The following is a 12,482-nucleotide window of genomic DNA, read 5'->3' on the forward strand; positions in this document are numbered from 1 at the left end:
AATGGGGCACTGTGTGAAATGCTTTTCGAGAATCTAGAAATATGGACTCTTTCTGTTGGCTTTCATCTATAGGTCTGTGTGAGAAAATGGCACGAGTTTTGCACGAGCGATGCTATCTATAGTCATGCTGATTCATGGACAGAAGCTTTACTATTTCAAGGAAATTTATTATATTCGAACCCAGCATATGTTCTAGAATTATGCAGCAAAGAGATGTTGAGGATATTGGCTGTAATTTTGTGGGTCCGTTCTTTAACTCTTCATATATGCAGGAGTCAACTGCGCTATTTTGCAGTCGCTTGCCAGTTTGCACTGGGCGACAGATTCGCGATAAATGCAAGTAAGTAAGGGACCAGTGCCGTAGAGTACTCTTTGTAAAACAGAATTGGGATTCCATCCAGACCTGGCGATTTATTTGTTTTCATTTCTTTCAGTTGTTTTTCTATGCCAGGGATGCCTATTACTACGTCCTCCATACGTGAGTTTGTGTGTTGGTCAAAAGATGATATGCTTGTACGATTCTCCTGCATGAATGATTTCTTAAACGCGAAATTTAAAACTTCGGCTTTTCTTTTGCTATCTTCTACTGCAACACCAGACTGGTCAATGAGCGACTGGAGAGACGCCTTAGACTCACTTAGCGAATTTACGTAGGACCAGAATTTTCTCGGGTTGCAGGCAAGACCTTTTGCGAAGGTATGGCCATGGTAGTTGTAGGCTCCGCGCATCAGTCATTTTACTGACCCACGGATCTCTACTAACCTTCGTCTGTCGTCATTTTCATGTTCTCTTTTAAAAGGAGTGTGCAGCGGCCTTTGATTCTTCAGCATTTTGCGAATTCCGTTGGTAAGTCACGGTGGCTCTTTTCCGCCCTTAATCCCCTTACTCAGGACATACTTCTCCAGAGTACGATCTACAATCCGTTTAAACTTTGTCCATAATTCTTCTGTGTTCATCATACTGGAACTGAACGATGTCATTTCACTGTCTAAGTGGCATGCTTACATCCTCTTTCTAGCAGAAATACTCTCCCAGTCTTCATCACTAATTTATCAAATTCAGTAACCATAGTCACTATGACGACATTATTATCATTACCACTGTCTCTATCAGTACTGATGCTGTCGGTAAAGTCAGTTCTGTTTGTAGCTACAAGATCTAAAATATATCCACTGCATGTGGGCTATCGAACTAGCTGCTCAAGGCTGTTTTCGGAAAATGTGTTCAAAAGTAATTCAAAAGACTGTCTGCCTGTACACCTTGCAGTGAATCCATAGACGTCCTAGTCTACACGCGGTAGGTTAAAGTCACCTCCAACTAATATTGCATGATCTAGATATTTGTCCGTTACTGACCGTACACTTTCTTTGAATGACTTTAAAACTGTCATGGAGGAAACGGGTGGTTGGTAAAAATATCGTACGATTAACTTGACTGGGAATCGTCGCCGGAATGAGCACTCCAGGGCGACAGAGAAGTCATTTTCTGTAGGTCAGTAAGGGCTGTACAAGGATGCGCAGAGCAAAGCCTGGAGACACTATTTCGTCTCAGTTCTGTGAAGGCTCGCATCCACTTTTGACCCGGTACAGCTCAGAATCGTCCACCGTATCAATAAAATGGCATAATTTCCCGTTTACAGCGTGACAAGCAGTCAGTCATAAATTGTATAGATATTGCTCAAGTCAAAGTGCTGCCCACAGCTCTTTGAAACGCTAAATCTGCAGCTTAGTAAATATGCGGACTATCATTGCTAGAAATACATGATAATTTTGAAATGAATAAAAAGTCCCTGGCAATAGAAAATAATAACACACTTGTTTACTATAAATACTTGAATACACTTGTTTACCTTAGAAGCTTATTGTCATTTTTCATTAATATATGTAAATAACGAGAATGAAGTTGACAGGTTCTCCCTTTCAAAGAATAAAAAGGGAACAATAGCTTTCAGAACTGGAATGAACGTACCAACCGGAGATATAATGAGTTGTGTAATTCGTTTGCTGAAACGGCTACCGCCAGGGTGCCTATTTCTGCTGGGGCTAGACGCCTGTGGCGGTCACAGACAACGAACGCATGCTGTTTAGTCAGATGAATCTCTGACGAGCGTGTTTGTTAATTTTTTGTTGGCAGTTGAATGGTACAGCTGACAGGCGGTATGGCTACTGCACGAGTTAACCATAGAAAATATAAATGGGCCTTGGACACTGGTTCCAGGTAATTTCCACAGTTGTTTGTAATTACTTATTGCAACTATTGTCTTAAGCTGTGATTTTGCTTGGCAACTCTTTTGTAAGGAGATAGTGCAAGAAGTCATTTGTTTACAGAACATTGCCGTAAAAATTATGTTAAATGGGGTTAATGGTGGAAAAAAAGTTTTAATGCAACCTACATAAGAAGGAGAAAGGAAAATTTATCTAGGCTCTGGACTGCAATATACTGAACACAATTGAGAAATTCGTTTTATCAGTGATTTATTTCTATATGACTGTAACAGTATAAGTACTGTTGCATAAATAGCAAATTCATGTGACATGTTTGAAAATTTAGTCCCGCAGGAATAATTGTTTTATACCCTTATTGAACATCTAAATACAGTAAGTAGATACACAAAAAAATCGGGGGAAGATAACTTATGCTTTGTGTTTAATAATCCGCGGACTTCTAGACAGTGAAGAATTGTTAGGTCGCTGAGGTAACAAACAACTCAGTTGACTTACCTGTGATAGTGCATGTGCTGCATTAATGAGAACAGCGTTCGTTCCACATTGCAAAAACACCTTTAACATTTACAATGTCGTTAGCTGTCATATTTAGTCTTGTTGCTATTGCAGCTCACGAAGCATCTTTGTATTGTAGTGTTTGTTTACAACACTACACCATACCAATTCGTAATGGAATCTAGGGACTATGTCAAGTTTTCTCTCCCCAAAGCACAAATTTGGTTAGTTTTGTTACTTTGCCGCACAGGTAATGGTGTTTATAACTAAACTTTCTTTAGAACGTTAAAGGTGTTACTGTTATTAAGAATTGTGTTAAACAGCTTTTTAACTTCTTGACTTTTTCTACTGTAGTACAGGGTGTTGCATATGTTAATACTCACTTTTTGAAGTACTACAAATAATTCAAATAAAGTGATGAAGAATATGATTCACACATTTATTATGAACGCAAATTATTGTTAAGGCTCTTCTAACAGTAATATGGGTCAAGTGTTAGTCTGTTCTGGTATTCCAAGTATTATCTGATATTTATATATTGTGACGTAAGTTGCCACACAAGTTCATCTTATTCATTCTAAAGTTATTTTTCTTCGTCCTATAGAATATAAAAATTAACGACACAATTTTGCAGTGAAGTTATTGGACATTAAAGGAACTGATAATGTAAGAATTTGTTACTGTTAATCTTGTTAAATTGTTTATAGTTACAGATCATTTTTGTTGATGGTTCCTCAAACATCTTGAAAATTGCTATGACTTGGATGGTTATCTTTGAAAACAACTCTTGTTTGTAGTTTGCTCGCTCACGAACAGAAAATTGTTTCTGCTGCACTCTCTAAAATAGCAAACTGGATAATGTGAATTAAATTAATGAGGGAAAAAGTCAAGGGACTGAGATTTCACCTACTGTCAGAGATATTGCACGGTGTCACTGTTTTCCATTCTATGAGTGCTGATTTGTGACATCTGTAATTGTATATCTGTAATTGTATATTTCTGTGGGTGGCAACAATTAGGAATTAACATTTTATGAAAATTTAAATCCATTTATAGAAATTTTCATAGTTTACTAATTATTTGAGGTTGCTCACAATTCTAGAGGCCCTTCACAAGATACGAGGATTCAGCATTCATCTTCATGATGTTAGTAATAGTTGTAGAAGTTGCAACACAGGAAAATTATTTTTGGTCAGTATAGATAAAGGTTTCTATAATGTTTTCACTTAGCCTGTGTGAGGAGGCGAGTCTGAAGGTGGATAAAGTAATGTAGTTATAATTTTATACCCATCCCTGAGTATTGACCAAGCAATCTCACATGCAGCTTCAATTTCCGTCTTGTCGATTTCGACATTTCTCATGAGCCTATCATTTTGGTACTTGCTTTAATTTTCCCCAAAAATGTATCTATCAGCTTCAGGTTTTAACCAGCTTCCGTGTACCTAGTATTGTGTGAACTTCACCTCCTTTTAGGAGCACCTGAAACTCCAACACTGTTTCGAATGCTTCGCAGATAACTACTAAATGTTTAACACTTTTAGCTTAGGAGGGGGAGGAGGAGGCATTTCTTTTTAACTTACACTGTTACTTCTGGGCCTCATCCAGCTTTCATCATCTGGACTGGATGGAGAGTTATCTAGTCTTACCAATAGCATAGTCAATCATACTTTGAAGCTCAAGTCGCTTAATTTACTATTCTCATGTTTGTTTCAAACTCGTTGAAAGTTGCTGGTTCTGCTGCAGTAGAAGATTGCATTAAGGATGACCTTGGTGAGAAATGACTCTGCGTTGTCCTACTGCTCTCTGCAAAGATAAATGCAGTTGTAGTTACTCTGCACATGGCACTTTGATTTGAAGGGGCCATTAGAAAAATGTTGTAACCCTCAATTTAACATAGATTAGTCTTCTCTTATTACCCATTGTGTTTCCGAGTGCATCACATCGTAGCACCTAGTAATTTTCTATGTGCCATTAGAAAGCACGTCATCATCATCAGGATTTCCTCCCAGCGAGCCAGGTAGTAACTTATTTTGTGAACGATAAGCCTCCATTGGTTTCTGTCCTGATATAGCTTTTTCCTCTCCACTACATCCCATTTTACTCCTCTCCTCTTGAGATTTTCCTTAACCTGGTCTGTCCATCTCTTTCTAGGCAGCCCAATTGGTCTTCTTCCTGGTACCTTCATCTCAAAGTACTGGCCTGGAGTTAGTTGGGTGCATTTGCTTCACATGACCGAACCACTTCAATCTCAAAGCACTCACCCTCTCCTCTGCAGTCAATGTCACTTAAAAGTCTCTCCTTACATAATCATTCCTGACTCTCTCTCTCTGTCTTCTAGTTTTTGTGTGGAGCTGACCTAATGAACTCCATTTCAAGTGTTTGTATTTGACTCTCTTCTCTCTTATTTATGACACAGGCCTGTGGACAATAGGCTTACATCATGATTGGCAGGAGATAAGTTGTATACATGGTCTGTTTGGCTCTTTGAGGGACTTCCTTGTCCCAGATTAGATTTCATATTTGGTGGAAGACGCTAGATCCTTTTGTTATTCTGTTTAAGACTTCTAGTTTGAAACTTCTGTCCCATTATGTGATGCTACTCGGATAATTGAAGCTTTTCACACATTCAACTTTCTCCCCCTCCAGTATGATGTGACAAGGTGTGGGTGTCCTGCTTATCTACATTGCCACTGTCTTGTTTCTACTCATAGTTAACTTGAATTTTTTAAATTTTGTGTTCCATTAAGCTAGTCCCCTCTGAACCTCCATTTCCGTCTCCCCAAGTGGTGATGTCATCAGAAAAAACAAAAGCGTTGAGATCTTAAGTTTCTTCTTCCTTGACTTCTTTCATGATGGTGTCCATAAGTGTAATGAAGAGTAAAGGGGAGAGCGAACTGCCTTGCTGAACACCTCTCTTTGTCTTAAACCATTTTGATCTTCCACCTCCTATTTGTGCACTGCTCTCACAACCATCATACAGCATCTGGACTTTTTTAAATTAATGAATCAGGATCATTGTTTTCTCAAGCATTCCAATATGTTATCCCTTGGTACACTGTAATATGCTTTTTCCAAATCCACGAATACTACTACCAAGTCCTTTCTTTTTCCCAATATTTCTCCATTAACTGATGGAGGGAGAAAATGAGATCTATTGTTCCCCCATTACTTTTGAACCCATGCTGTTGTTCGTCTAATTGGTGTTCTAGAATTTTCCACAATCTTTTTTTCTATGACCTTTTCCATTATCTTGTGGTAGTGTGATAAACAGTGTGACTCCTCGGTAGTTGGTGCATTTCTTTCTATTACCTTTCTTGAACAATGGTATTATAATTCCTTTTTTTCCATTTGTCCGGCACTTTTTCTTTCCATATCACTCCCAGCACCCAGTGTAACCATTGTATTCCATGGATTCCTGCGACTTTAATCATATCCACTGTCAGCTCATCTACATCGACCCCAGCTGCCTTCCCACTTTCCATCTGTTTCAGGGAATTCTCAGTTTCTAACCAAGAGATTGGATCCTGCTCTTCCTCTAATTCAGTAACTTTTGTCACTTTCTTGTGCACCTTCCCCATTCAGTAAGATTCAAAATAATTCATCTCTTTTCTGATATCGTCCGTGTGTCTGATAATATCCACATCCTCTGTTTCAATTGCTTTTATGTCTTCTCTATCATATCTTTTACTTTTCAATAACCCATATAGCAGTTTTTGGCACCCTTTGCTATCCTGCTCTAGTTTCTGGCTGAATATTTCCCAGCTCTTCTCCTTTTCTTCTTTCACAATTCTCTTTGCCTGGAGTTTCTTCTGTCGGTATTCCTTCTCCAGTGTTGTCACTTTGTGTTCATCTTCTGGTACCAGCCCCTGGTTCTGATTTCTTTTTTCAAACTCCATGTTTTTCTTTGTCGTATTAAGTTTTTTAATTGCATCTTTTACTCTATCATTCCACCAGCTGGTTTCTTTGTCTTTCACTTTACCCTTTGTTTTGCCACATATGTGCACAGCACAGTTAAATATTGATGTTTTAAATAGGCTCCACTCCTCTACACTACCCCTTTCAGTTTTTGGCAATTTTTGTGCTACTAGATTTTGGAAACTTTTCTTGTTTTCTTCATCTTTCTGCTTCCATTCCTAAATTTTTAGCATTCTTTGTACAGCATTCAAACTTTCCATATAATTTAGCTCAGCTACTAGTAACCTGTGGTCGCTATTAAAGTGCTCACTTGGTATGACTTTAGTGTCCCTTACTTTTCCTCCAATTAATTTGTCCGTTAATATATTGTCTATAACAACCAAAATCTTATGGCTATTGTGTTTCTTGAAAAATGATTCTTCACTAAGAGATGACTCCTTATGCACAGATTTAGAGTTTCTTCACCCTCAACATTTCGTCTTCCATATCCAAAATGGCCCAGCACCTCCTCATATTCATTTCTAGCCGTGCCGATCTGAACATTCAGATCGGCAATTATCATAATGTTATCTTCTCTTACTTAGTCTTCAAGTTCTTCAAGGAATTTCATTTTTCCTTCCTCATTGGACCCTTGCTGAGGTGCATACACTTGGGATATATTAAAACTATTCTTTCCCAAGTTTACTCTTGTTCTAATTCTCTTTTCACTTACAAAGCTCACATCTGTAACTTGGCCAATGTCTTTGTGAGACACAAATCTCACTCCATTTTCTGGCACTTTATTGTGACCCTGCCAGTATAATTCGTACCCACCTCTCAGTAATTTAGAGTTTTTTCCCTTCCACTTGGTCTCATTCAATCCAAGGACATGAATCTTTCTCCTTTCCATCATGTCTACAATTTCTTCAGTCTTTCCTGTCAAAGTTATTACATATAATGTTCCCACTTTCAACTTGTTTTTGTCTTTTTGTTGGGTTCTAGTTCTCTGTTCTTGTTTAGTGTATCTTCTTGCATTCCTTGATTTTTCTTAAGGCTGTGAAGAGCTGTCATTTGTTCCAGGGAAACAAGAAGTGCTGTCTACATTTGGTATTTTTAACACGAGGCTCGTTCTTTGATTGAAAGCAATGACAACTTTTTCTCATCTGATGGCCTGCTAAGCCTAATGCATCCAAGGATTTTCTTTCAGGGTTTACTCCCTCAGCCTTTGAAGATCCCTGTTCGCCACAAGGCAGTGGTTCCACTCCTCATTTGCCCTTAGGAGCGAAAGGGTGCCTCCTCCACCAGCTGCGTCGTACTTACAAAGTTCTTCTCTGCCGTAGCTGACGTTAAGGGCTTCGCCATATCCCTGGCAAGGGTTTGATAATGGTAAGGAAAAAGGAGAGGTTCAGGATAGGATATAGATAGGCTAATGACAGGTCATTGTGGGATACACTTTGCCTGGCTCCTCCCCTTTGGTCTGTCCGGCATGGATAACCCTGCTGTTAGCTAAGCTACTGCCGGCATAGTCCTCTGGATCCAGAGCACGCAAACCACCTTGCCCGCACAGGTAGTGCTACCTTAAGGCGGTGTCCCCTGAGGAGGAGAAAGCATTGTCTACTATATAAATTATTTTGTCTTATTGTATTTATGTTCTTGCCTTTGAATTTAACCAAACATATAAAAAGCAATAACCTAAAATAAACTCTTGTGGGTTAGCACTACTTGTTCATTGTGCCTTGCGTCTTACTGATTACTAAATAGAGAAACTTATAGTAATATCTCATTATCCAATATATGGTCTATAAACTTGTAAAATATTAAATACAATCAACATGTTGTGGACCTCACTTTTTAATGTTTGCAAGTCTTTGTCTATTTCTGAGCCTCGGGTGTTGAAAAAAAATTGTTGAAGTTCATAAGAAGCATTCTTCCATCATTAATCCATTGTCCTCTTGTTGCATTATGAGTGCTGATCAATGGAAAGCCTTTGGTTTGACACTCAAGCTGACTTCCCTGTCTCTTGCATTTTGGACTCCAAGAATGTTGCTCTGCAATCAAGAGTTGAATTTACTTTGAAAGGAACTCTGGAACTTTTGGGTTTGTGATGGCTATTTGTGATATTATTTAAAATATCAAAAAGACAGTTTTAATTTAATAGTAAAATTTTCTATAATAGATGCTATAAATGTTGTTATAAAATTAACTACACAACGTAAATATATAGCAATGTTAATTTATTTTCACCTAACACAAAAAATGTGTACAGCTTTGGGACATTGATATAATAGCTTTTTATATGCTATTTTAGGTTGTCAGTGAGGTGATTTGTTTTTCTCTATACACTCCCAGCATTTTGAAGAGCATTCATAGTTTTCTTTAGAATTTCCCTTGAATTTGGATCATTGTTTGTATAGCATATTTTTTCCTTCAGTTGCAAGAGGGCGGTTGCTGTTGTCCCTGCACTTTAAATACTCCGTAAGTAGTAATTGCAAGATACTAAATTTGATGAGCTGGGAGGCCATACCACCTCACAGTTACTTGATGTTACATTCCCTGAACATTTCTCATACTAACACAATGAAAGGTTTCAAGGCCGGTATCTAAATCCTTGGAGATTTTGGTATTATGGATGTTAAGGCCCTGGCCCCGGGTATGTTTCATTGTTCATACCGTGTGGCGGGTCACATTGTCTTGTTGAAATCTTACTAAGTGAATGTAATTATAACATGAGTGGAATTCTGGGAGATGATTGAGCATTTTCAATTATCGCTCAAAATTTGCTGTAATTGCATGTCAATTGTTGTCTTCAAAAAAATTAATCTCCCAAAAGGCCAAAGGAACCAGATGTGCTCCTTATTGTAAACCTTGCTATGTAAAGGTAACTGGTGCAGTAAATTAGAGTTTTCTTCTTCAAAGAATTTTGTTTGTGACATAAGCCCTGAGATGAAGCTGATTTCAGGTTTGGAAAAAATTGCAGTAGTTAATAATTTCTGGTAATATGTTCCTCTTACTTTGCAGTAATTGTTGCTAGATTTTTGTACTGAAGGAATGAGAGTAAATGCACGGGTAACATTCTGCTTGAAATTCATAATGTGAGGAATTGCTGTCTGCAAGAGCATTCGTAATTACTGTAGGGCTGTTCTTTACCTTTTCATATTTTTGTGGGGCTGCGACAATCATAGATTAGCAGGATTCTTCTTCGACAAGGCTGTAGCTGTCAACCTTGTTTTAATGTATTCTAAATTTATGCTGCATCTCAGCAGTCAAATGATAATTTTAAAAGAAACACACTATAGCAAGCACATTAGGTTCACTTAATTGATGGTCTGCCATGATCATTTGACCTTGAACTGCACTACACAAAGCTGGCAATTTGAAATTGTGGGGTCAATTGTGCTATGCTGTTTATTACAGGAAATCGTCTGGGTCCATCCCTAAACTACTGAAAATTGTTTTCTTCGGAAATCGCAAGACATTGTAGAGGCAGTGGCAGAACAATTAGCAGAAATTTGCATTCACTGCCAGTTGAATTGAACTGTTCAGTATCACTGTAAGGTAATGGAAGATAGACCTTCCACTAGGCAACCATACATGGTGCTCTGTATATGAGAACTGGCTATTGCTTATTACGCAGCTAGTGGAGGGTGCCGTACCCATAATTTGTTACAGTTTACTGACAGGACTTGTTAGTAGACAGCCTGTCACAATGTGCCCAGTCTTGCTCAAAGACGTATCAGCCGGTTTGGCGTGTGTAAAATTTTGCCAGACTTGTGCAGCACATTCTGCTGCGGTGAAACATAGTGCCAGGGAAGATCTTTGAACCAATTTTGGTTGAGTGGGCAAGGTGGTGTCTGTAAGTTTATGGATGATATTGTTCCATGCAGATACTCTGAGGTTTACTTCTTTGCAGTGGACTTTGAATGTAAGGGAATGGTCCATCTAGACTCCAAGGTATTTAGGAATGTCGTAGTGGAATAGCCGTTCTCCCCACCAAGTGATGTTCAGTTTTCTTTCAGTTTGCCTGTTTCCTAGACTGAATGCAGAAACTTGTTTCTCCAGGATTTGCCTTCAATAGTACGTGGCCAGCTCTGTGAGAGCTATTGTCAGACCTGTCTTAAACTCCTCGAAGATTTTGCCTTGGGTAGCAATTGCCGTAACTTCAGCAGAAATAAATGCTCTAGCTTCATGGCTTATTGGATGGTCATTAGTGTAGATGTTATACAAGACTAGGGGCAAGACACTTCCCTGAGGGACTCAATTTTTCTGAATCCTCCACTGACTTTTCTTATATTGCCGTGTTACAAAGTAGTCTCCAATTTTGCAACAGACATTGGATAAACTGTCTGCAGCATGACAAAGTAATCTCCTGTTTTGCAAAAGACATAGGATAAAATATGTTAAGCGGTAATCCTTTGTAACTGAATACTCTTCTCTAACCAGCTTTTTGTGGCTGGCATAGCACAGTCTGCTATGGTGTCAGTGAAAGCCACAAGTATGACCTGACCTCTTTCACAACTGTCTTCAATGTATTGGACCAAATTAAGGATATGTCCACAGCAAGAACTTCGTGCAAAAGCCTCACTGTCCTTTTATGAGGCTTTTCTCAACATATCTTAATATTATTATGAAAAGGAAAGTTGCTACTCACTATATAGTGGTGGTGCTGAGTCGCAGATAGGCACAACAAAAAGACTGTCACAACACACACAACTGCAATCACACAGCGAGCAGCAGCCAACTGAGTCAGAGTAAGGAGGAGGCCGGGAGGGGGACTGATACTATGGTGGGGGAGGCAGACAGTGAATTGCTGCAGGCTATATGGAGGGTAAGGGAGAGGTGGGGAGGGAAGTAATGGAAAAGAAGAGAAATAAATAGACTATGTGTGGTGGAGGAATGATGGCTGTGTAGTGCTGGAATGGGAACAGGGAAGGGGCTGGATGGGTGAGGACAATGGCTATCAAAGTTTGAGGCCAGGAGGGTTATGGGAATGTAGGATGTATTGCAGGGAAAGTTTCCACCAGCATAGTTCTGAAAAGCTGGTGGTGGCGGGAAAGATCCATATGGCACAGGGTGTGAAGCAGTCATTGAAATGAAGGATGTCATGTTTGGCAGTGTGTTCAGTAACAGTGTGGTCCACTTGTTTCTTGGCCACAGTTTGTTGGTGGCCATTCGTGCAAACAGACAGCTTGTGGGTTGTCATGCCTCCATAGAATGCAGCACAGTGGTTGCAGCTTAGGTTGTAGATCACATGACTGGTTTCACAGTTACCCCTGCCTTTGATAGGATAGGTGATGTTTGTGACCGGACTTGAGTAGGTGGTGGTGGTGGTGGCGGCGGCGGCGGTGGTGGTGGTGGTAGGCTGTATGGGACAGGTCTTACATCTAGGTTTAGAAAGGGATATGAGCGATGAGGTAAAGGGTTGGGAGCAGGCATTGTGTAGGGATGGATTAGTATATTTTGTAGGTTCGGTGGATGGCGGAATACCACTGGGAGGGGTGGGAAGGACAGTGGGCAGGACATTTCTCATTTCAGGGTACAACAATAGGTAGTCAAAACCAGTTGCTCCAGTACCGAGTCACAGAGGGGAATGCTCCTCTGTGGCCAGACAGTGGGACTTTGGGGGGGGGGGGGGAGGAGACTGGAAAGTTAAGGCACAGGAGATTTGTTTTGTACAATGTTGGGAGGACAATTGCAGTCTCTGAAGGCTTCAGTGAGACCCTCGGTATATTTCGAGAGGGACAACTCGTCAATGCAAATGCAATGACCATGGGTGGCTAGGCTGTACGGAAGGGATTCTTGGTATGGAATGGGTGGCAGCTGTCAAAGTGTAGGTATTGCTAGTGGTTAGTAGGTTTGATATGGACGGAG

The 12,482-nt window shown here is 39.7% G+C and overlaps 1 protein-coding gene across 1 annotated transcript in view; it reads left to right on the forward strand.

The window, feature by feature from the left end:
* The first annotated feature begins 2,061 nt into the window (after nt 1-2,061).
* Nucleotides 2,062-12,482, forward strand: part of LOC124775067 (ER membrane protein complex subunit 4) — a 45,796-nt gene continuing 35,375 nt past the window's right edge. The window contains exon 1 of the mRNA XM_047249868.1: nt 2,062-2,217. Within this exon, the coding sequence (XP_047105824.1) occupies nt 2,138-2,217 (80 nt within the window). The 5' untranslated portion in view covers nt 2,062-2,137. The remainder of the gene's footprint in view (nt 2,218-12,482) is intronic.

This window comes from Schistocerca piceifrons, chromosome 2 (assembly GCF_021461385.2).
Source record: "Schistocerca piceifrons isolate TAMUIC-IGC-003096 chromosome 2, iqSchPice1.1, whole genome shotgun sequence".
Classification (NCBI taxonomy): domain Eukaryota; kingdom Metazoa; phylum Arthropoda; class Insecta; order Orthoptera; family Acrididae; genus Schistocerca; species Schistocerca piceifrons.